We start from the raw sequence: 26,111 nt of genomic DNA, 5'->3' as shown, positions 1-26,111 counted from the left end.
CCTGGATGAATGACTACCACAACATTCTAACACTGAGAAATTAAAAAAATTCCCAAAGGGTGGCACTTCCAATAAACTTTAAACTTGCAAATTCCTCCTTTGCAAATAATAGGTTTTAAGTATATTATTTTGATTTCATGATAGAAAAATGAGATAAGAGAAACATATATATATATATATATATATATATATATATATATATATATACATACATACAACATACATACATACATACATACATACATACATACATACACACACACACACACACACATAAGTATATTATTTTGGTTTCATGATAGAAAAATGAGATAAGAGAAATACACACACACACACACACACACACACATATATAAATATAAAATACCTGGGCTTCTGATCCACAGGGCAGCCAAATTCATCCCGTACTGCACATCTGGAAAAAGAAAACTGATGTCACACAGTCATTCACTAGCCAAGTTTTACTTTAGTGCAGCCTTTCTCAAGTTTTTACTTAGGAAATACTCTTAAAATAATTCCCAAATCTCAGAGAATCCTTGCATAAAGATTGCAAAAAATCCAAAGGACTTCCAGTTCAATTCACTTCTAACCTACACAAACTTTGTTTTCAATGTTTGCAATGATAGTAAAAAAGCAGGATGGCAGCAGTTTCAAGATGTAAAAAATTCCACGATTATAAACCCTACATCTGCACAGTGCCAATTAAACACAAACACACACACAGATACACACACGCTATTCTTTTCCATTTCAATCACAATCTCACTAGGGTTTTGCAGAATCCTAGTTCGGAAAAGCTGTTTTAATGAATAGTAGTTGTGCAAGAACCAAACGAAATGGAGTTTATGCAAAATAATTTTCTGGTGAGATATGCCATGTACATATTATAACAAGGCTCATTACAGTTTTTGCCTGGGCACCACAATGAAATAAAAAATAAATGTTCATACTCTCTTACTTACTCTAAGGTAAGAACTTATTTGTACCTGAAATAGAATTAGACAGCAATAATAAAAAGTGATAAAAGAAACCAGATTAGACTGTAATTTGAAGAGGAAGGAAATACTATTTTCAAAGTTCACTTATTAACAAACTCTCAAAGCACAGAACAGGTTACACTTTAACCTTTTCTGCAATTCAGTTCCAGTTTAATATTTTATTTTCTTAAAATATGTACGCACCACCCATCTTGAAGTAACTCTGGGTGGCTCAAAACAATAAAAATTTTAAACCATTAAAATATTTTTTTAAAATTAAAAACCTGATGCCCCAACAATTTTCTGTGAACTTCACAACTCCACCTGGGGAGTTATGTTTGGGGAAAGAAACAGATTTTAATGGCCTTCGGGAAGGCCAAGAGAGTGGAAGCCTGTTGATTCCTGGGTAAATGTGTTCCATATGACGGGTAGCTTCAGAAAAAGTATGCTTCCTAGATCCCACTGGGTACAGAGGACAGTGTTTCAGAGAAACGGACTAGAGTGAGCCCCCCCCCCTATCTAATCTAATGGAACAAACAGATAATCTCAGTAAAAAAATCATTTTAACAGCTTGATCCTGTACCATGTAGGACTTTAAAGTCATATCAATAGCAGTAGCACTTAGAGTTATATACTGCTTCATAGTGCTCTACAACCCTCTCTTAAGTGGTTTTACAGAGTCAGCCTATTGCCCCCAACAATCTGAGTCCTCATTTTACCCACCTCGGAAGGATGGAAGGCTGAGTCAACCTTGAGCCTGGTGAGATTCGATCTACCAAACTGCTGGCAGCCAGTGATCTGCAATGACTAGAACCTTGAATTTTACCCAGAAAGAAACTAGAAGCCATTTTGCAACAGAGAAGTAACATAGCCACACCGCACATGCTGTTGCATTCTGGACTAGTTGTAGCTTCCAGGTAATCCTTCAAGGGCAGCCCAATGTAGAAAATGTTGCAATAACTCCTTTGGGGGAGACAGGTAGCTATATATAGTTGATTGATTGATTAATTAATTAATCCAAATAGGAAATGACCAATGCCTCAGTGACTGTGATTCAGAAAAGGTTTAAATCTGTTGGCTCTTGAGCAGGAGCCATGATCCCAGGAGGATTCCCCAAATTACATATCACTCAATCCAGAGAAGTGCAACCCTGTCAGAGTCAAAGATGACATATTAACAAACTGGGGGGGGGAGGAGGCAAGGGGGGGCTGAAAATAAAGCCACTAAGTCTTGTCAAAGTTGACTCAAAGACAGTTCCTCCCCATCCAGACCCTCATAACCTCCAGGAGCTTGGTCAGCACCATAACCACATCACCTGTCAGAGCAGGGCTGAAGTTGTATACTGATAATATCACATTCCATGCCCGTGAATTACTTAATCCAGAAGTTTTATATAGATGTTAAAAAGGAGAAAAACCTAGTCCTTGAGAAACCTCATCTCCCATTCCCAATAAAATGGAATAGCCAACCACATAGTATCAGAAAGATACCATGTTTAACTGTATTTTTATGATTTTATTGAAATTTAAAAATACAAAGATAACTAATGAAAACTAAGAAAAATAAAAGAACAAATAAAAATGCAGACAAAAAAAGAAGGGAGAACTATGAAGGGAAAATAATAAAGAAATTGGTTCTTCTCCTTCATCGAGATAAGTACAGCTACAGTAACCTTACTTCTCTAACATTTTAATGAAAAATCTCTTGAACTCACGTGTGCATGTATGCAGACACACACACACACTCTAAAATACCAAAATATTGATCTTTAATACCTTTAAATAATCTCCCACAAATTAATTTACTGTTTTCTTTTCATCTCCTTTTAGAAACTCCTTTACAAGTTTAACTTTCTTTCAATTTTAACATCATAGCTTATATTTTTTTCTAAACATACAATAAAAAATCTCTTCTTCTCACATCTTATCTATAAGCAAATCTTTAAAACTTTGCCATTTAGTTCAAATCATGAAAATCCTATTCAAAACTACTAGAAAAAAAATCATATCTATATTACTAAAACTCTCATTTGGGTAACTTTTAGCTGGGGAAAATGGTGCACCATAAGGCAACAATTTTTGAAACAAGATACTTCAAATGAGCTAATTTATTCAAAATCTGGGTTCTGTGACCAATGTGGAATTCAAATATGGCAAATTTTATAAAACATTTTATTATTAGATAAACATTATCATAAAACAGTTAATGTATATATAATACAGTATAAATACTTTCTGTGCTCATGTTTGACAAGGCTATATAGTTCAACATGGGGTATTTTTCAAGGCAGATACATCTCTTAATGTATCCCAACTTTTATATTTTAAATTATATTTTATTAGAATTCTGAACAAACCACAGGATTCTTATAATTAGCTTCAAAATCTTATTTCTAGTCAATCTGTTCTCCTTATTGCATTTGTAACTTTCCAGAATTAACACACTAATCACCCTCCTGCTGCTTAATTCCATTTTTTAAAAAAATCTCCTTCAATCCTCAGCAAAAGAATTTTCATGTAAGTTCAAGAACTTAAGAGATTTTTTTTTTCCATTTGGAAACAAAAGGCACTGAGATCCAGGAGGACCAGGAGGGTTGCACCAGCTCTGTCCCAAGCCCTCCAGAGGTCATTCACAAGGACAATCAATGCTATCTCAGTAGTGAAGTGAATGCAGACTGAAAGAGAGTCCAGATCTCTCCTCTGCTCATCCCTCCACATTAAATCCATAGCAAGGCCACCCAATAAATAACTCAGGCCTCTCTTATCTCATTCCATTTATGCATTTGTGTAAGTCAGAACTTAAAAGTTTTATTATCATAAAAACAAAAACAAATAAACTCTTCTTATTGTTCCACTCATGCTTAAATAGTTTGACCCAAAATTGAAAAAACAAAAGTGGAGAATATCCGTTTAAAAGATTAACTCTAATTAGTCGCGCAATTTCAGCAACAAAGGGAAATGCCTATCAATGAAGAAGAGTCTCATTTATAATCAGGCTTAGGTGATTTAAAAATATTTAATTACTGTTGAACTTTTATGAAAAACTAATTAAGAAGGTATATAACTTCTTACTAAATTTAAAATGGAGGATGAACAAATGAAAGATACAATGGATATTTTTTTTGCTATAACAGAACTAGAGAAATGGCAAAATTTATGGGAAAGAAACTATAGGTTGACAATGTAAACTTCTTTATAAGAAAATCTATATAAAATGTTTTATAGATGGGGTTTACCACCTGCTAGGTTAGCTTAAATGTTTAAAAAATATGTCTAGCAAATGCTGGAAATGTAATAAAAAAACAGGCACATTTTATCATACTGTATGTGGTGGACTTGTGTTAAAGCTAAAAAAAATACACAGATGGATAGAAAAGATCATAGGGAAATGTGTAGATTTTAAATCTGAACTGTTTTTATTAGGGATAATATCAGAAAATTTTGATAAGAAAAGTATCTATTAATGTTGCATGCCTTAACAACAGCGAGGATTATTTTCACACACACTATTGGAAAAATGAAGAAATACTGCAAGATGAAGAGATAATTAAGAAGATATTAGATTGTGCAGAAATGGATAGACTTACATTGAATATCAAACAGAAAGAAGATACAGAATATTATCAAACGTAGGACTTATTTTACCAATATTGGGGAAAAGGGGTGGAGAGTAAGAAGGAAATTTGAATTGTTAAGCAATTTAATACCCAGTAATACCAATAAACTCAATGTTATTAAGCACTTATTAAGCACTAAGAAATGTAATAAATAGAAAATTAAAAAAATAAATTTAAAAATTAATTATTTCATCAGTGATGAGTATGTTTTGCTCTTGTGATGTCTTTAGCCTGAAACCTGATCACATTTTTTGTATTACACTGTCCATTTTTTGTCAAAACGTAGTCAGAATCCTGCTGTATCTCGCTCTATGATTTTCCCACCCTGGACTACTCACGAAAGGGTACAGTTGACTGGACAGAGCTGACAGACATTGTCTTCATCAGGGTACTTCCAAACAGGTAAGAAAGAGCCATCAAGCTTCACACCACTGGGACACCGCTCCACGCAGGAAAGTCCATCTTGTAATGGGCACAAGCTATACACTGGTCTGCCTCCTAAAAGGGGGGGGGGGGGTTAAAAATGGCGGGAAAGAGTCTCAATTAAACAAAACAGGGGGGGGAATCCTCCTCTCATCCAAGTTTTGTTGGATACGTTACATTATTGAATTATGTTCTTGTTATTTCGTCGTACAAGCTGGTTGCTGATGTGACCTTAGATGGACATAACCTACAGAGCAGTGAAAACCATCTGTTTGATAGACATCTAGGAATTTAGAGTCACAGGGTATGTTGCAAAGTTACCTCAGGAAAATAGCAGTGGTTACACAATTTATTACATACATATGAAGGAAATAGTTGTATACTTTGGATCTGGTAAATACTGCAGAGAGTTGCTAGAAAGCAAGTTAATCTCAAGGGTAACAGTCTCTCAAGATGAAGTTGTCCAAATCAAATTAACTCAAGTTAGCTTACATAACCTATGATGGTTTGCTCTGTACTATTGCTTGCCTTCTTTCTTAAAAGTGTTGTGACTGCATCAATGACCCTGAATATTATAAGTCACCAATTTTAGGTTTGTAGTCCCCAGAAGGGAAGCCTGGTTATTTATTCTTTTCACTGTGAACCAATCACAAAAGGTTTAAAAAAAACCTAATGGGTCAAAAAAAGAGGCAATATAATATCTGAACAAGATTGTGGTTTCAAGATATTTCAGTGTTCTTACCGATCCATAGCAAGATTCAGTCCCATTTTGAGGCATGCATTCTGGATGACATGTAAAGCAGCGTGTCCCATTGACATATTCTCGGATATCCCTGCAAATTCCAATCAAGCCAAAGTTTAAAACAGTCCAATTTCTCAATTTCCTAGTTTTCTTAAACAACATTATTTTATTTTCAATTTGGAATCCACTGAATTAGAAATAAAAACAACTTTATAATCAGGGTAGAGTGATTTCAAAATATTTAATTATTTCATTGGTGATGGGTATTTTAGACAAAAAGGAGAAATGATGTTACTTCCATGTACCTTCAATAGACATGGAAAGTGAGAAATGGCCCAGGATCAAGCATCCCAACAGTGATAAAAGTACATGTAGTCCTCAACTTATAACAGTTTGATTAGTGACCGTTCGAAGTTACAATAGCACTGAAAAAAGTGACGAATGACCATTTTTCACACTTAGACCATTGCAGCATCCCGATCATGGTCATGTGATCTACATTCAGATACTTGACTACTGGTTCATAGTTATGACGGTTGCAGAGTCCCGGGCTCATGTGATCATATTTTGCAATCTCCTGACCAGCAACGTCAATGGGGAAGCCAGATTCACTTAAACAATGTGTTAATTTAATTTAACAACTGGCAGTGGTTTGCTTAACAAATGTGGCAAGAAAAGTTGTAAAATGGGGCAAAACTCTCTTAATAAATTTCTCACTTAGCAACATAAATTCTGAGCTCAATTGTGATCATAAGTTGAGGACTACCGTAAATTGCCATGAAGTGAATCTGACTCCTTTTAAATTTATTTATATTTGTTGTGAATTTACCTGAAATAAGATAAATCTAAAGAAAAAAAATGAAAAAGTGCAAAGAAAAAAAGAAACTGAAATTACGAAATACGATTTCCAACCTTCTCTTCAACAGAAAAATTACACTTATAATCTTTTAGAGGTTATACAAATCCCTTCAGTATCCCCAATCATATAATTTATTTGGTGCTTTTCAGCAAAAAGCCCCATTCTGTATAAGGACTCTTGATGACCTATAATGCAATACCCAGGCAGTTTTCTGAGCATGAAAAATTGAAGTAGTTTGCTAGTGCTTCCACCCATGATAGTTTCTTTCTTTTTTCTTCTTTTTGAAACTTCTAGTTCTAGATTTTCCAGTCAATCTCTTCTCCAAATAAATCAGAACCAATTCTGTTTGGCTTTGTAAGGTAAGCTACGCAGTGCCACCTACTGAAACTTTAAGGATATTATTTTGCTTTTTGTTTGAGGATAAGGGAAATCAAACACATTCGTACATTGTATTGTGATTTTATTATTATTAACACTAATATGCTATTCCTATTGTATCCAGTTTGAGCAGCTTATACTTCTATATTCAGTGATAAGATTAAAATACAAGACTCTAAACTTATTTCTTCTAATAATACTTTTGAAATCCTCCCCCTTATGATTTTCTCAGTAAGGAATCAGAAAGCCCCACTCAATCACATCTCCCCTTGCCACATACCCATCCAGAACATTGCAATTCTCAATGCATTCCTTCCCACGGAGAAAGCCACTGCAGGACACACACTGAGTTTTCCCTGGTCCCCAACAATGTCCCTGGGAGCACAGAGAATAACAAACTTGGCCTTGGAGATCTAAAGACAAGAAGAGAGGCAAAGGAAGGTTGGGGAGCATATAATTTTATATTCAGGGAACCAATCAATATAATTAATCTGCATTCTTGCATCAGGTCCTAAATTATGACAATCACTGTGATATATGATGTGTTAGACTAGGAGTGGGGAAACTTAGACTCTAATCCCGTGATGGCGAACATATGGCAAGCGTGCCACAGATGGCATGCAGAGCCCTCTGTGCGGGCACATGAGCTGTCACCCCAGCTCAGCTCCACTGCCCATGTGCGCACACCTCCCACCAGCCAGCTGATTTGGGGGGCACATGGGGGGGCATGCCCCCCTGGCAGCCTGTTTTACTCCCAGGAGGCTGTAAAAAGGCCTACTAGGCCCAAAACAGGGTGCAGGAAGGGGGGTTGCACGCACATGCACAGGGGAGTATGGAGGGTAATGTGCGCATGAGTGGGGGCAGGGGGTTACATGTGCATGTGTGCGGGGGGGGCCAACGTGCATTGTATTATTGTGTGAGGGGGCACACACAAAGTTTCGGCATGCGACAACAAAAAGGTTAGCTATCACTGCTCTAATCTATCTTCAGCCATTGAGTGACTTGTGCAGGTACTCTTTTGGCTGAATCTATCTCAAAGGGGACAAATAGGAAGAGTGAGTACTAGATATGTCACCTTGTACGCTGTTCAAAGGGAAGGATATTAGTTGAATGAAAAAAAATGAACCATATGTAAATCAATCTTATGCCTGAAATTTTTTTCCTCCAGTACATTTTTGAGAAATCACTCCATACTATCAAATTATTGCACTAAAATAGAGTAAGTCCCAAACAACTCTCCTGCCAATTCCTTAGGATGAGCTGTCTTTCCCAACACAAGCAAAAACTGAATGAGAATAAAGAGATGGGGAATTGTTCCTTAACTCAGAGGTACTGACAGAATCACTTACCTGACCTTGGACTCAAAATCGAAGGATCCCAACCAAGTCAGGAAAATGCTACCGCTGAGTAGCAGATGACCAAGAAATGCTGGATGATATGGGAATTTTAAGCACAACAGTCTACTCAGAAGTAGACTATTGTTTACATAAAGCTTAGCAACCACAATTTAATCTTACTGGTATTAGCTGGGTTGGAACAGAACTCGGAAGCTTAAGGAATAAAAGTCTTTTCTGAAGTCACTTCAACTTTGAAATGATATCTAAGTAGTTTATCCTTAAGTGCTATATGCCTATGACACCTCAGCAAAGTTCCCTCGTCCAAAATTTTGACAATATTTCTAAGCTTCTCTCTTTGAACTTTACTAGAAGTAAAATAAGGTAGAAACCATTTGCTTTCTACTCTGGACATTATTACTGCCTAAAGACTATCATAAATGCTTAGTACTATATTTTGACCAGAATCATCAGATGGCTTTTTTTCATCTCTGAATGGGACCTTGCTCAAAACATTTCTATTACTTTTTCCTTGTTTTATCTTGATGTTTACACTATCTATTTATTTATTTATAAAATGTATTGGCCTCCCATCTTACCATGGTTTTACTATTACAACCTGCCCAAACCAAAGATATGCTAAGCAACCTTCTAACTTCTTCCTCTGAGCTTCACAATATTGCAGGAAAATCTCACATGGGATTCCATTTTAAGTCCTTTCAACAGCCCACCAAAAATATCAGGCTTAGAGGACATTTTCACACCTACAAAGAATGATGGGTGGGGGAGGACACACATACATTAATGCAAATGGGCTTCACACATGCTTACCACATTGCTCAGGCGAATTGTTGTCATTGTGGAATAGCTTCTGTCGAGGGTTTCTGAAGATGTCGCCCCAAGGAACATTTTGGATGAAGCAAAGGTTGGGATTGTGGTGGATAAGGACCATGCCACTACTGACCTCTTGCAGTGAACGTAGGCCCAACCATGATATGGTTGAGGTTTTGCAGTGTTAGCGAATAAGCTCCACTGTCATATGAAACAGATTTCCCAATTAAAATGAGCAAAATTTCCAATGACGGAAATAGCAATTTCTTCTAGTGTTAAATGTACACCACTAAGCTAGAGACATAATATGGTCATGAAGATAGACTGTCCTCCTGATTCTCTGAGAGATTAAAATATAAATAAAAGTATTTATAGACAGTAAATAGAAAATAGTTTTATTATTCTATAACAGTTGTAGGCATTCATAATTTAAATGTTCTTTGTTATAATAAAAGTTTCCCTCTTACCCCAGCCATTGAGCAAAGATACAAAACCTAATCAGTTGCCCAAATTTTCAGCACTTTGTGGTCAAATAAGTCTGGGTAATCTAGTAATTGGTGATTTAAAAAAAGAAAAGAACCCATGGAAATTACTCAGATATGGACTTTTCCATTGATAACTTAACACAGGTCTCACTTTCATTAAAACACTTGAGACAACTTACTTGTAAAGTGCCCGCCCTCGGATCACCTGAAGATTCTGGAAAGGGCTCAGGTCCAAGAGAGTCTCTGGCCAGGATTCAATGTATAGAAACCCTGAGAAAACACCAGATGGGTCCAATCAATGGAGAACTGTGACTGTTACTTCTTTAAAGGATTGATGTTGCCTTCATTCAGAGGAGCAATACTTTGATCAGAGGCAGGGACCAAGTGGATATGCTGCTATTTATTACAAGCACTGGTACACTGCCCTTATTACAATGCCTCAAACTATCCTGAAATCTTCTTGTACATACCTGTTAAATCTTTCAGATGCACAAATACTTCAAGCTGTTCAGGTTGTAGGGGTGGGGTATTTGTGGCAGGATCTCTAAACAGAAAAGGAAGGAATAGCTTGGAGTGAAACTGAATGTTCACATGCACACATGTCCCCTACTCCCTGGTTATTCTAGTGGTGAACACTATCTTTGCTTGAATTGGTTGAAATGATGCCATAATATTGCACACTTTCACATGTCTCTTTTTGAAGAATTACAAGGAACATCTTTTCAAAAAAAAATTCACAGAAAAGTATAGAAACAAGGAAATATAAATGCACATATATAACTTTTTTCTCCCATAGGTTCTTGCTGTCAAAAGCATATTTTGAGGAGCTACAAGCCACGGTGAGTGTCATGAATGAGAACAGAATTCTGTCCTGCCAGACGGTTTCCCGTTAAGATTCAGATGACTCGATCTCCTGCCAAGACTCTTATGGTCTGGTTCTTTCTTGGGTCAGAGTAATGAGATAGTCCCTTTCTAGGAAGCACAGTGATATGTTGGTTAGTGTATTTGGTTCCCAATTTCTTCTGCTATTTTGATAATATTTTGTGATGGATTGGTAACTGATTTATATGTGTTTGAATATCTCCAAGAGTCATTATGAGTTGGGCAGTCATACAAGTTAAATGAGTGAATGAATGTATAGCACAATACTGTTACCTTAGAAAGTAGGACTATATTTTTTGTCTCCTCATATTGGGAGTTGAGCTGTTGTTGTTTTGTGTGGCAAGCCTATTAGAAGTTGAGTACCACACTATTTTAGAAGACTGTAAGAAAAGCTGCCAGATCGTAGCTTTGCTAAATTGCAACTAACTGCAAGAAAGGGCTGAATATGAATCCTACAAATCACCCATTTCTGCTATAATACTTTCAAGATGACTTAATTTTTCAACTATCACAAGTGCATACTACCTTTTCTTTTAAAAAGTAACAATATATCATGCCATCATGAGATACATTTCTATGGGCTAATTACAAGGACTTTCATAGTTCATGTTCTGATTTCCCTCTAAAATTGTGACACTTTCAATTCAACAAAATGAGAATAGCAGATTTATTCAAATCTAGACCCAATCTCATCCACCATTTCTTAGGCTATAGACACTAGTCTCTTAAGCCTTTTCACCTTTGAGCTGGCAAATGGGAACCAGAATGTGTTCAGCATCAAACATCACCCCTACTGCTGGAAATGTTTATTTTAGGAAATACCAAGTGTTTTTTCAATTTAGAAGCTTCTCCATCGAAATTGTTAACATGCATAAAAGCTTCTATCTTAGGCCAACAATGATTTTCTCTCTTCACACCACAATTTTCACTGGCAGCATTATTCTCCTGCCCATAGTATCCTCACAATAGAGACTAGGTGTTCTGTTTCAGAACAGTATTAATATAGTTCTTTCTCTTCTCGACACACCCCATTTTCTTTTTCTTACAGACCTCATCTTTTGAGAAGTACAGACAGCTTAAACTTTTAGGCCTTCAAACAAAATTGCTCAGTGATTACAATGGTACCATGTTTTCAACCTTATTCTCTGGTCCTATGAGTTAATATCCTTAAAAAAATAAAAGCTTTCTAAAGATGCTGAATTGTGAAATAAGCTGCTATTTCTGTAAACAACTCTGGATGGTTATTTATCCTTTAAAAAGCTCACCTAGAAAACAAAATAGGCCCTGGCTTTAAAAAAATAGCAAAGCTTAATTGCAGCTCTAATTTACTGGGCTTGCTCAGAGGCTTCCCAATGCATAACCTGGGATGCATTACCCAGAACTACACAGATGCATCCCAGAAACTGATACAGCCTTCTGACTCTAAGACTTGGTTACCTACCCTGCAAAGGTCTCTTTCAGAAAGGCTAAACTGCCAAAGATCTTGGTACAGCCAGTAAAGTGGTGGATGTTAGAGGCATTGACAGCCCGAACGCCTTTCAGGAAATCCATTCCTAAACCATAGCAGACTAAAATAGAGAGAAGGTGGTGTAGAATTAACTAAAGCAGAAAAAAGGATGCATATATTTATCTACACATCATATTAACCAACAGTGTAGGGCAGCCTATCACAATTTAACTTCTGGTCTTTACAGCCAGTGAAGAACAGGTTGGTAGGTTGGCCTTTTGTGGAGGCATAACAATATGTAAGTGAATCCTCTGCATTCCACAGCGGTAGCAAATTATGAGATGACTGAACTCTAAAACAATAAGAATGAATGCCACACATGGAGACTGAAATTTACAATTAAGCCAACGTGCTTGGAGTTGGACAAGCATAAAGCCAAAACCCATACATTCTTTCCATAGCTCTATCGAAATGAGACAAAAAAATCAAGGATAATCCAGAGAGATAACATTTTGCTGTGTCCAGAAAAATGGAGAATCTTTTTACACTTCAGCCATTTTCAGTTCTTACCTTCTGGACAGGAACTGTCACATTTCTCACATTTCTGTGTGGTACCCCTGCTCACTTCTTGACTGTTCTGAGGACACACCAGAGTGCAAGAGCCTACCTGCAGCCAAGTAATTATCTGTCATGAGATATGGGAAAACTAGTTTTAAAATTCTGTGCACAGGAATCTATCAAGCCAAGAAAAAGTAACGTTATAATTCATCTTGATAACTGTATGAATGCATGGGTGCTCCAAAAGAAGTGGGAAATCTCACATACCAATATATCAAATGGTTGAAAGTGATTAGAAGTACAGTATATATAGGACCCAACTATCTTCCCCTCACTCCAAGCAAACCTATCCATGAATAGAGGCTTACAAGGGCAATGAGGGACACAAGTTGCTCCAAAGTGTAGCGTCCATTTGGGTTGTGCATAATTTCAAAAGTATCTGGATTGTAGTTCATTAACTGTGGACAGTGCAGTTCACATATGCCACTGTGGTTGAAGTGGAGGCAGGCCTGGAAAAACAGGAAGTCGTAGCACTTAAAAATAAATACAACAGCAGGCAAAATTTAAGGAACAGTCTAGGAGATGTCCTGCCCTATTCATCTCTCGGAGGAAAAGCAAGAAAAATTGTGCCCCAAGAGACAGTCATTGCTTTTCATCAGGTAAAGATAGCAGAACCTTTATTAATAGCACATTAATATAAATATTGGTTTTAACATTGGTCTAGTTAATGGAAATACTCTAGAGTATGTATACAGCTAAATTTTGCTTGCCAAAAGAAGCATCCAAATATTACATCTTTGTAACAGCTTCTTTATTGACTATATGCAAACACAGCACACTGCATCCTATGAGGCTGGATTAAGAGGGACTGGACAAAATCACTCTCCCCATTGGCTGAAAAGATATCAACTTCAGCTTCTCCAATCCTAATACCATTAGGTTCAACAAGACTTGACTTAGTATAATATATCTAGTCATTAAAGTGAAAAGGAACTGTTTTTTCTCGAACGCCATCACTCTGCTAACAAATAATTTCCTCAACACTGTCAAACTATTTACTAAGTGTACATTACTATTACTATTAATCTTCTCATAGTTCCTATCACCCATCTCCTCCCATTTATGACTGTATTGTATCCTTACGATTTATATTGATTGTTTCCTAGTATGAATGCTTATTTGTACCCTATGACTATCATTAAGTGTTGTACCTTATAATTTGTGAAGAATGTATCTTTTCTTTTACGTACACTGAGAGCATATGCACTAAAGACAAATTCCTTGTGTATCCAATCACACTTGGCCAATAAAGAATTCTATTCTATTCTAAAACAAAGAGAGAACTCAACATACTTTCTCACAGCATGGAGTCTTAAAAGTCACTGAACACAACACCAGTGTTTTCTGGCTAGAATCTTCACTACTGGATCCATACTCTTTTGATCACAGCCAATCTAACCCACAGTTTCCAGATGTGTTTATTCATATGCGAAGGGAGGGTAAGTTTAGCTCCTTGCAGGAATACTGGCGGTTATGAATTAACAAATGTCAACTTTGCTGAAATCAGAAAGTAGCAATCTGTTGAATGAAGTGGACATCTCAAGGCTGGGGGAGAAGCCTCCAAAAGATCCACACTCACCAGGCAATCGGAATGCTTGGGTCCTGTACAGCCTGCTGCACACTGCTCATGGCAACAGTCTGTTGGGTGTCCTCCTTTGCACCTTGGACAGCTGCTGGCACAGATTGTACTTGTCACTGTCAGAGAGCCAAAAATGAAGAAACTGGTCATTCTACCTCTCTCCCATACAAGCAGAAGTCCCTGCTCTCAGATACTTTTGCAGGAAGAAAGGACTTCAGTCCAGGCTCATCTTAAACCAGAAACCACTGTATGAGGAAGGAGGCTAGAGAGAACAGCTGCTGAGACCACTGTAGGAAACCACAGCATGAGCAGCACTGACCCTCAGGTTATTAGAGGCAATAGGGGACACCCAGTACAGACCAGGAAGCTTTGACCATAAGGAAGATAATTGAGAGAATAGAAAAAACTGAACTCCCAGGCAGCCAGGATACCACTAGGCAGAAGCACAGCTCTCCCTTCCTCCCCCTGCCTCAAATAACGGAATCCTTTCACCCTCTAAAGCTGGCATAATGGCACACAGAGTCCTATCTGCGAGCATGCGAGCCATCAGCTCAGTTCCACTGCGCTTGTGCATGTGTGCGTGCCTCCCGCCAGCAAGATGATTTTTGGGTCTCTTCCGTGCATGCATGGGGCGCATGTGGAAGATGTGCATGCATGTGCAGGGGAGCATGGAGGAGTCGTACACGCATACACAAGGAGTGGGGAGCGTGGGGGTGCATGCACATGTACAGGGGTTGCATGCACATGTGCAGGGTGGAGGGCATGTGGGGGTTTGCATGCACATGCGTGGGGCACCGGGGTGCACGTGCAGGGATTGTGCATGCATGTGCGGGGTGCACAGGGGATTGCGCATGCATTGCATTATGGGTACGTGCACGCGTGCTTTCAGCATGCTGCAACGAAAAGGTTAGCCATCACTGCTCTAAAGCAACTTTCTCCCAGTGTCTTGGGGTTATGACTGCCAAATTAACATGCTGACTGGGAAACAGATTCTGAGAAGCACAACAATCTGAAAAGAAAGGATGGTGAGGAAAAAGAGAATATGATAACACACTTTAGTTATCTGAAGAGTTATCCTACAGAAGTTGCTCAAGATTTGTCCTTATTTGTCCTCAGACAACAGAACACATAAAGGACTTATATTACAAGAAGATTTACATATTTAATGTAAATTTAAGAAAAACCTTCCTAATAGTAACTTGATAATGGAGCCAATTATCCAGGGGAACAGTAGTGTTCTTGCGCTGCACTAAATCTTTGGCTTAGACTCCAGCACTATACAGCCCCTTACATTTTAAGATCACTTCAGTAACACATTTCAAGTGCTTTATTTTATTTTTTAAGCCCTAGGATCTTGGATTTTGAAAATAGACTTTGTCCAAAATTTCCTTGCATGCATTAGAGATGTTGTATTTTTCCATCAGATCCCAAGTAGTGATATTCCTTCTTACATATTTGACAGCTCCCTTTTGCTTCTCCCCAGCAGTGGTTATTATGTGGGCAGATTTGGCTGCAGTCAGGGCCTAGAGGGAAAGAAAACAGATTTTTAAAATCTTACATCTAGGAGGAAGAAGCTTGCAAAATTGGAGTAGTAACAATTGTGAGATACCAGATGTGCTCAGCTGGGAAGACTGAAAAAATGAACTTGGCAAAGAGTTGTGTATGTTGTAATTTTGCCAGGACACAGAATCCAGTTGTACTGGATTTGGCTTCCTAAGAATATCTGCTTTCATTTTTTAAAAAAAACTAAGTTTCTAGTCTTTACGTTTGTAATAGCAAGCAGGGTGTGTGTAAGACACATTTTCTCAAGTCTCGGATGACAGAAACAGCTGAATATGATTGTTGATGGAGAAGAGCAGAGTTTCAATGTTCCTTGTGAATAAACCAAAATATATCACACAAAGCAGAAAATATTACAGAAGGCATTATATAAAACTAAAGAGAAAATATTTAAATTTGCTAATATAATACTGAATGCAAAATTTGGCTTTTCCTCATGTGAATTTCAGCAATTTGGGCATAGAATCCAGACATATCTCTAACGTCTAAAAGCTTAGATAATGCACATTGACTTATTAGGCTGACAAAATGACATCAGCCAGGTCAAAAATGAGGAATTCCTAGAATACTGATGGTGGGGTTGGTTTTCGTTCTGACATTTTGAATAGATGAACTGTGAACATACCGTAGGAATAGGAAGGAAAATAAAGAGAAATGATTGAGTTACAATCAATTGTTACAACAGCACTGAACAAATAATATTTATGATGGTTCTTCATAGTTCTGGTGCCACAATATCCTCACAGTCACAAGGTCATGACATTCTCTACTGGCTTCCCACAACCAAAGTCAATGGGGAAACTGGCATAAAATTGCAGTCACGTGAGATCCTCATTTAATGACCCATGCAGACTTCACTTAATAGGGAAACTGGATTTCTGGAATTGCCATTGCTAAGTGACATGGTCATGTGACATAATCCTTTATGACTGCATCACTTAAAAAACAATAATTCCAGTTGTAATAGCTTTGCAAGCCAAGCACTACCTAGAGGTAATAAAAGAATACAGCTCATTCAAAACCTCACAGATTGTAAAAAGATTTACAGGGAAGCATAAAATGGAAAAGAAAAATCCAGTGCACAGATAGTATGGGGTCTATAAATCTTTGTTTTATTTGTTATTCCAGTTATTATGGGCATGCTACATGTACAAATCACAACAACTAAAAACACAGATATAATATCTAGAAAGTTCAGAATTAGCGCCAGATAAGAACAAACATAACCCAACTTCTATTACTAACAGCAGCTATGAAATTCATTTTATGTCAGAGTAAGACTTCTTAATTTTACCAGAGAATAAACAGTACTGATGAAAAACCAAATTTTCAAACTTTACTCAGAAGAAACTGGTAGATATTAAATAATTCCCTAGCATCCTTAAAACAAGGATTTACTTCTGCACATAATTTCCCTGTGAAGCCCAGAGCCTAACCAATTATACTTATACTTACAGTTCCTACGGCGATGGCTGCTGATCTCTGTATAGTTTTGCAAGTTATACTTATGGAAGATAGCTTTCCAATGTATAGTCTCTTGGAAGCACAGCTGGGGGTTCCTCTCTATAATCACACTACCTTTTAAGATCTCTGAAAGGAAACAGGAGGAAAGGAAGGATCAGAAAAAGGGAAATGAGTTAACAGTCTGTTTTCGTTCATTATTTTAAAACCACACATTGTCTATTAGAAAGTTCAACCTGTTGTCACAACTGAGCTGGAACTGTATTACAAACTGTGGATAAAATTGTATTACACTTCCTAAAGTTAGCTAAGAGTTTGGCACATTATGAACACAATGTACCAATGCTGAGGAAAATGTGCCTAAGGCATACTTATAAGTTCATGGCACAAGCAATGTAAATTCATGGCACAGGTAAGATTCAAGCAACAAACATCCTACCTTATAGTTCAGGCTGAAATATGATGCCAAATCTTCTAAATCTTCAAGGGGGCTTTGTGTGGGGATATAGGAGCAGATCATCAATCAATCACTATACTACCAACAAAACTTTTACTCATACTTTGTGCAATGAATTCATTGTAAACAGAAATATAGAGTTTGGAGAGGGGGAGCTGCTAAAACTTGTTGGCATGAGTTGGGCATTAAAAAATAGGCCCATTAAGTCTTTTCACCTAGAAGTGAGATAAACTTTTCAAATTCACATTATTTCAAATTCTAAACGCATCATTTGGAGTTCAAAACAGTGTTCCAGCAATTCTAGAAGCATTCTGAATTCAGGACAAGACAGAACAATAATATCTTCTGATATCAGTCTGGGCATTTTGATCTGGGTTAATTTTACAGATTTGAGATGATTTCCACACCTCTTATTTCTAGAAATGGGAATTGAAAATACAACTTTCCTGCAAAACTTTGGGGTTTTAATAACACCTTTAGCGTGATTTTTTTTTTAGAGCTGAGCCAGATATAAATGCTTTCAGCTATCAAGTAGAAATAGTATAGTATTTTTACAGAACTGAAGTTGCTCCTAGGGCTAAAAATTCTTTTTTTAATAATGGCAGCTTCATAAAATATTTAATAAATAAACACTGTAGTACACTTTAGGCCTGGTTAGAACAGCAAAAGTAATGACTTTTGGCTTCTCCTAACAATAAGAATATTTATACCAGTTGTCGCTTATTACGTATATGTGAACTGGAATCTGATTTGTTAAAATCCATCAAAGATTCTAATTCACACATTCTTTTAAGGCAGCAATCCACCAACAGTGCTTCCTGTCTTTATGTTTTAAATGCAAATAATTTTGTTTGGATAATTTTGTGCATGGCATCAAACACTGCCTCTTGCATATTCCACTCCTGGAATACTTCATCCAATTTTGGTCACTATACTACAAAAAAGATGTTGAGACTTTGGAAAAAGTTCAGAGAAGAGCAACTAAGATGATTAAAGACCTGGAGACAAAACATATGAAGAATGGCTGCAGGATTTGAGTTTGGCTAGTGTAAAGAAAAGAATTAGGGGCAACATGATACCAGTATTTGAGGGACTGCCACAAAGAAGAAGGGGTCAAATTATTCTACAAAGCATCATAGGGCAGGACAAGAAACAATGGTTGAAAACTAATCAAAGAGTGAAGCAACCTGGAATTAAGAAGAAACAAGAAACAATGGAAATTTCCTAACAGTGAGGGCAATTAACCAGTGGAACAGCTTGCCTTCAGAAATCTTGGATGTTCCATCACTGGAGTTTTTAAGAAGAAACTAGACAGTCACTTATCTGAAATAGTGTAGGTTCTCCTGCTCGAACAGTGGGTCGGACTAGAAGACCTCCAAAGTCTATTCTATTCTATTCTATTCTATTCCTACTCCTACTCCTGGAAACTATCCAGCCCATCTTAACACACCTGTTAGCTTCAACATGCCCAGTTCCTGCAGCCCCACGTCTCCACTGGGATCAGCATTGTCTAGGACAGCCAGTGCATACTTCTCCTCATAGAGCTGTGTCCCACGAATGATCAAGAGGCTGTTCAGGTGCAAATGGCGCATGTGATTCTTGGCTATTAACACATATCCCTGGACTTCTCTGATGTCCTGAGAAGCAGAGAGACAAAAATGAAACATAAATGTTTCAGGATGCTTGGATTTGCAAAAGATCACCCAGTAAGAACATGGTGAAGATATGGCCCAACAGAGCTGAGGGGCCATAATACCCTCCTTGAACTCTACTATACTGGCAGGGTCAGATGAAAACTGAAGTGCAATAGCTGGAAGACCAGATTCCCTGACCCAACAGACCCAAATCTTCCCTGAGCCAAACCACAGTATGTTGCACACAGAGAACAGAAAGCTTTTAATTACACTGTTCTATGTATACAACATACTGTTATTCCTTCATAACCCACAACTTGTAAATTGCAATAGCTACACTTGGGGAACATGGTGAGTCCTACTCAAAATGCATATTTGGGCTTACTGCACTATATTTGGGCTCAGTGCAGTAAACCTAGAGTTTGTGATTTACAAATTGTTGGTTGTGAAGGTATCATGATATATTGCTAAAACTGTAGCTTATTGATAAAACCATGGTTAATATAAATAATGAGTATAATGTGCACTCAGCATTAGAGCATATAGGGGGAAAATGGAAGATGATTTGTATTTATATTTTCATTCACTTTTTACCTATACCTGTCTATATCTTTGTTTTCACGTACTCTTTCTATTCTAAGCTTGTAGGTGTTGCTTGAAGCCAACTTTTCTGGTTTGTAAGTTGTGTTTGACACAAAGACTAGGTTCACATATTATGCTTTGGTATATTTTGTTTAATAATGATTTGCCTAATTGAAATTTTAATAATGAATAATGAATTTCATTATGGCTTAGCGTGTCACAGAAAGTAAACTAGCTTATGGACAACTGAACCCAGCGTAAGCAATCAAATTCAAATTCTTGGGCTCCAAAACAACATCTTGTTATTGTGCTCATCTGCAGGCATGAGACTCAAAAGCTACTGAAGCCCTTTTAGAGAGAAATAAAAATATGCACAACTAAATTCAATTTAGCTATACTTTATTAAATGTGGTGAATATTTGGAGTTGATCTAATACAATCCTAGTAGACAATGTTTTTGTAACTTCCAGTCATCAATGTCACCTTCTTAAATTCTAAGGGCAGGGACAGCTAAGTGGAAGCATATAGCATTTCTTCTTTTCCCCATTCCCAAACTAATAAAACAAAGAAGTTTGGAAACACCATCATTTTTCACATTAAAACTGTACCTACTTTGAGAAAGGATGTATCCACATCTGCTGGTAGGTATGTGATCTCCAAATTGCCCTGCACAACCTGACAATGCTCATAGAGCCAACGGAGGGTGTCTGGATGGTTTTCTGGACTTGAGGGCGGCTGCAGTTTCATATCGGTCCCTGTGCATACTGAGAAGAAGAAAAAAGGGGGAATTATCATTAAGCTCAAGAGAAAGACGGATCTGCTCCACTCAATAGGATTTCATCTAACTGGCAAGTAAGACATACCTGGTTACTTTGATCACAGTTGCAACTTCTGAAGACTCTCAAATTCTTCATAATGATCCCTGATCAATTACTCAACACAGTTATAGAGAGCATTGCCCTGACCAGCCTCGGCTCCAACTAGCCAACTAATAAGCAAAGACAGAAATTGACCTGAATTCCTTGCTCTCTTTCATTGCAGTAACCTTGGCTTCATGCATGAGTTCCGTGAGAAAAGAAGCGAAAGTAAACCACAATTGCAAAAGGGCTGAAGAATAGCGCAAAGGCACTATGGAGCTCCAAAATCACCTTAACTACAGAAGATAGAAATTGATGGGCCTTCCTGTTAACAGCAAAGTTGCAGGCTCACAGATGCAATTTTGTCATCCCAAATAACAAAACAGAAATTTTCAATTGGAGATTAGGGTTGGCAAAACTGGAACGAAATTAGTTCAGTTGTCCAAGATAACATTAGCAGGCGGAACAAAAGGGTGGAATTCCAATGCACTATATGGAGGGTTTTTTGCTTTCTTTGGAGCTATACCTTGGCAAGATATATGGGTTTATTTTGGAACATTGGAATTAAGTTGAGGGGGTTTAAAATCTTAATATTAAACTGTAAAATAAAAAATTTAAATGCATACAAGCCAGACATTCCATATTTCATTACTAAACAATCACTGAGCAAAGAATATCTTGAGAATCTCAGTTATTTTTCTTTTTTAAGTAAGCTTCCAATTCCTGCCACAATGAGCTTAAAGAAAATGGGGTAATTCTCAAAGTTTACTGTATGCAGTGTATAAAATTGTCTAGTGTATATAGTGAGTGTCCAAAGAACATCATATCTTTTCTCCTAATTAGCAGGACTAAACAGATTAATACTGTAGATATGTATAAACTTGATGTGCACAATTTCACAGCCTGCAGTGTTCCATTGTAAGGGCCTAACGCATATTAAAATGAACATGAACAGCTCTACAAGTCTTTTTTTAGCAGAGGATGGAATCCGTCTTTCCAAGTCAAAAACTAATAACAGCAACAGTGACTGAAGTCACATATTGTATAAGTAAATATTTCCTTTCTATTTTGCTGAACAACCTACAGTGGCCTACTTTTCACAATACCGAACCATAATAGCTGGGTTTCCACCTCATATTTAAGTTACTGACTTGTTATAATGACTGAATATGAAAATATTAACTTAATGTGCTGCCAACTGCTAAAATACCTGTTTTTTTAAAAAGGCGTGTATACCTTGTTTTCAAAAGAAGAAAAATATAAGAATCTAACATGTATGGACATGGGTTGTCTGGGTTAGGAAACTAACTTTTGCTATTCCTTGCAGCATGCAGCTTTTCCTACTATATATAATTAAAACGTATTTTTCTTGGAAAAATGGAATGTGGCTTTTAGCAGTTGAGACTCAGAGATCCAAGAGGTCATTACCCTGTTTCATTGCATGGCATTCTGGAGAAATTAAAAAATGCAGAGCAGGATGGCAATATAATAAACTGCTTTGAAATAAATGTGGGTGGAAGGGGTTTTTTGCTTTCTGGAATTCAATGTGCAATTCAATAGTGGAACTCTGGTATCCATCCAAGCCTTTCCAAGCCAAGCAGCAACTTCTCAGATCCTTTTAGAAAAACCAACACTTCCTGTGTCACTATCCAATTATTGAAAACATAACCAAAATCAGCATACATGTTCCCAAGTATAATTCCATGCCTCAGTATAATCCTCCCCCAGATTCGCGACATGCAATAAAACAGTTGTACAGTAACTGTTTCTTTAGGAAATACAATGAACTCAATTTAACTTGATGGTTCATTTCAATAACTTCCTATTGATTTCCTGTAATAACCTAATTCATCCCAGCTGCTCTGTCTGTGTATGAGTCACTCATTCTCATTTCTCAGCAGGGGATTTGAAACATATTGATTTTGAAGGACTGGGTTTTAAAAGGCATAGTCTTGCTGTTGTTTTTTAAAGATCTGTTTATTTCAAAATATATTTTGCTGTGATTTTCGATTTGGAATGGCTTGACTTGATTCCAAATCTTGTTTTATCAGAAACAGTACACTGGGAAGCCTGACAAATTACCTCAATTTGTTCCCTTCAGACTGATCTCTAATTTTTATATTCAGCACCAATTCCTTCTTGACTCTACCTCTTCTTGTTCTTCTACTACCCACATTTCTCGTTACCAGATTCAAGTTATTTTATTTCTCTTGATAATATCCAACACTCATTTCCATATAACAAAAACACATTCTTATACACAGCCATTTTTTCTTTTACAAGCATACATTTGATGCAACAGAGTTCCACCCACTGTATCTTAAGATTTGTCCATTTCCCCATATTTACTAAATATACTTCCAAGATACACTCATGCTTAGTTTAAAAAAAATTATGGGGAAAAGATATTTATTATATATTAAATGTAGAACTACAATGTAGTGTTAATACATACAAATTGTGCAATTGCATTATTTTTCACCACTATACAAATTACCTAAATCACAGCGGATGTTGTACAATTAAGGTAAATTTGATTAAATAAAGCTATCTTGTCCAGACTACCTTTTTTTAATAAAAGTTTTTATTTTTAAACAATCATAAAACAAACAAACATAGACACACACAAAGTATAAAAACCATCCTTGAATTTCCTACAGTGTGTCAATTGGTTACCAAGCTTTTGAGCCTCCTCACAATAGTCTTCACTTGCAATTTACATAGTCTCATATCATCAATCTAATATATATGTATACAATTGTTATGATTATTAAACATTCATTGACTATAGCTATTATTACATCCTTATGTGAAATATTCTAAATTTAAAATAAATTTATATTATGGCATTTCATTACATCATACTGGAATCCTCCAGTAATATTGCATCTTTATATTCTATTCGATATAGAATTATTTATCTTTTATAACAAAGCTTTTCAACATCATCTCTATAGTCCTCACTTACAATTTATGTAAAATTTCATATTGTCAATCTATTGTATGTATGTATGTATGTATGTATGTATGTATGTGTATATATATATATATATATATATATATATATATATATATATATATATATATATATATATATGCATCATTATCATTGTTAATCATTTATTTGACTATAAACTATTATTACTTTTTCTTATACATAATACTCAAAATTTAACTAAGTTTAACTTAATTTTTATTATGGCATTTCATTTCATCATCCTGTATCCTTCCAGTAGTAGTGCAGTCCTATATCTCTTGCCATTTATAGAATTTGGATTCTAATTGTTTTCTTGAAAAGTCTTATGTGGACTTCTCTTGGCAATTTGTTGTTCATTGCATATCTTGTAAAGACTCGAAACCCTCCATCTGCTCCTTCCATCAGCTTGCCTTTAGTTATGCTTCTGTCAAAAATGTTCTCATTATTTCTGCCAGATTTCCTCCCTTTTCTTCTTCCATATTTTGAAGTCTGAGATAGAGTTCCAGTTCGTCAACCTCTCCTTTCGATATTCCACTCCTATCGTTTCCCTCCACACTCAATTTTACTATCAATGTCAACAATTTTCTTATCACTTTGTTCATATTTTCCATCAATTTTTTGAACTCTATCCTTAAATTTCATCATAGCTTTGAAAATATTCTCAAATCTTCCCTCCATTCTTTCTGTTCTTTGTTCTATAATATCAAATCTCTTTTCAATGTTTTCTGTACTTATTTGTAATTTTTGAATTTTTTGCAATTTTTTTAAATTATTTGCAATGTTAAGGTTCTCTACCTCGCTTTTTGGAAATTTTAAATTTATCAGACTTGAACATACTGATTCTATAAAAAACACCCTACTTGGAACAGCTTATGTCCTTCGACGTTACCTTAACAGTTCCTAGCTTCTTGGTTAGGACTCGAGATGTTGAGCTACCAACCAGCCCCAAAGGCTGTGAATCTCACCAAAGATTAATCATGCAATAATAATAATAATAATAATAATAATAATAATAATAATAATGCCAAATCCGGCGAAACAACTGGCCGCTGTGATACAATTGTATAATAATAATAATAATAATAATAACGATGTCCTAGGCCCCTGGGTGGGGCCCAACTAGTAACCAATGCCAAATCCGGCGAAACAACTGGCCGCTATGATACAATTGTTATAATAATAATAATAATAAAAACTGATTATAAATTGCGGCACAATTCAGTAGCACAAATGATCCATTGGAATTTGTGCAAAAAATTATAATATTAAAACAGCAACAAACTGGTGGGAACATCAGCCTGAAAAAGTCACCGAAAATCAGATGATCAAGATCTTGTGGGACTTCTGTATACAAACGGACAAAATACTGGCGCATAATACACCAGACATCACACTGGTTGAGAAAAATAAGGTCACAATCATAGACATCGCAATAGCAGGTGATAGCAGGGTCGCCGAGAAGGAACATGAAAAAAATCGCAAAATACCAGGACTTAAAAATCGAAATTCAACGACTATGGCACAAACCAGCAGTGGTAATTCCAGTGGTAATTGGCACACTGGGTGCTATTCCAAAAGCACTGGAATTACATTTAAAACAGTTAAAAGTTGACAAAATCCCCATCAGTCAAATGCAAAAAGCTGCACTGCTTGGATCTGCACGCATATTACGAAAATACGTTATGGCGTCCTAGGCCCCTGGGTGGGGCCCGACTAGTAACCAATGCCAAATCCAGCGAAACAACTGGCCGCTGTGATACAATTGAATAATAATAATATAGCCTTTATTGTCATTGTACATCATGCATACAACGAAATTGGCTTAGCCTCTACTGGTGCAATCCATAACAGAAAATACAAGACAGGGACACCCTGTAATTGCTCCTGTAAATCTGCTTCCAACTACGGGTATTTCTGAGCTTGAGTTCTTAGGCAACAACAAAGCACCATGTACACTGCACTGCTGTACATGTTAAGACAGCTGACCTAGAAAGGTGGTTGCCAAGAAACTCTTTCTGATGACCTGAAACGGACCACCCTATCCCCTTTTTAAGGCATGTAGCCAGCAGTATAATTGAAAAGGTTTGGCTCTATAATATTTCCATTATAATATCCAGGAGTGGGGGTGCTAGAGTGTTCCTTCCCAGTGAAAGAGCAGTTTTCAGAGAGCCCTGGTTCCTCTCTTCCTTTGTTCATGGATTTTTTCTTTTCTTTTTTCTTTATTTTTTTTAAGTTCTAGCCTTGAGTAAATCTTTTTGAAAACTCTCCTGGCTTGCATGAAATAAGTGTCGTATTTTGGTGTTTTTTTAATGAAAATCTCTTTCTGCTGAAAGTAGAATGAGATTGGTCCCTTCTTCTACACAGAGAAATGGGATCCTGCATCATTATAAACCACGTCTTCCCCAGTGGTGA

General features: G+C 36.7%; 1 protein-coding gene and 1 long non-coding RNA gene across 2 annotated transcripts in view; one reads left to right on the top strand and one right to left on the bottom strand.

The window, feature by feature from the left end:
- Positions 1-26,111, bottom strand: part of ERBB2 (erb-b2 receptor tyrosine kinase 2) — a 72,785-nt gene that overhangs the window by 27,836 nt on the left and 18,838 nt on the right. The window contains 19 exon segments of the mRNA XM_032235678.1: positions 368-415; positions 4,932-5,058; positions 5,061-5,091; positions 5,759-5,849; positions 7,276-7,408; positions 9,161-9,326; positions 9,328-9,361; positions 9,825-9,915; positions 10,116-10,189; positions 11,969-12,095; positions 12,545-12,645; positions 12,647-12,659; positions 12,901-12,933; positions 12,936-13,041; positions 14,172-14,287; positions 15,623-15,694; positions 17,187-17,321; positions 19,100-19,286; positions 20,478-20,629. Coding sequence (XP_032091569.1) covers positions 368-415; positions 4,932-5,058; positions 5,061-5,091; positions 5,759-5,849; positions 7,276-7,408; positions 9,161-9,326; positions 9,328-9,361; positions 9,825-9,915; positions 10,116-10,189; positions 11,969-12,095; positions 12,545-12,645; positions 12,647-12,659; positions 12,901-12,933; positions 12,936-13,041; positions 14,172-14,287; positions 15,623-15,694; positions 17,187-17,321; positions 19,100-19,286; positions 20,478-20,629 — 1,837 coding nt within the window.
- Positions 4,539-11,960, top strand: LOC116521063. Its single transcript, XR_004256897.1, has 4 exons — positions 4,539-4,995; positions 6,912-6,976; positions 10,442-10,484; positions 11,576-11,960. It is a non-coding gene; the product is annotated as an uncharacterized LOC116521063 (long non-coding RNA).

This window comes from Thamnophis elegans, chromosome Z (genome assembly GCF_009769535.1).
Source record: "Thamnophis elegans isolate rThaEle1 chromosome Z, rThaEle1.pri, whole genome shotgun sequence".
Classification (NCBI taxonomy): domain Eukaryota; kingdom Metazoa; phylum Chordata; class Lepidosauria; order Squamata; family Colubridae; genus Thamnophis; species Thamnophis elegans.
The sequence above is the reverse complement of the archived record's forward strand: the minus strand, read 5'-3'. Positions and strand labels throughout refer to the sequence as shown.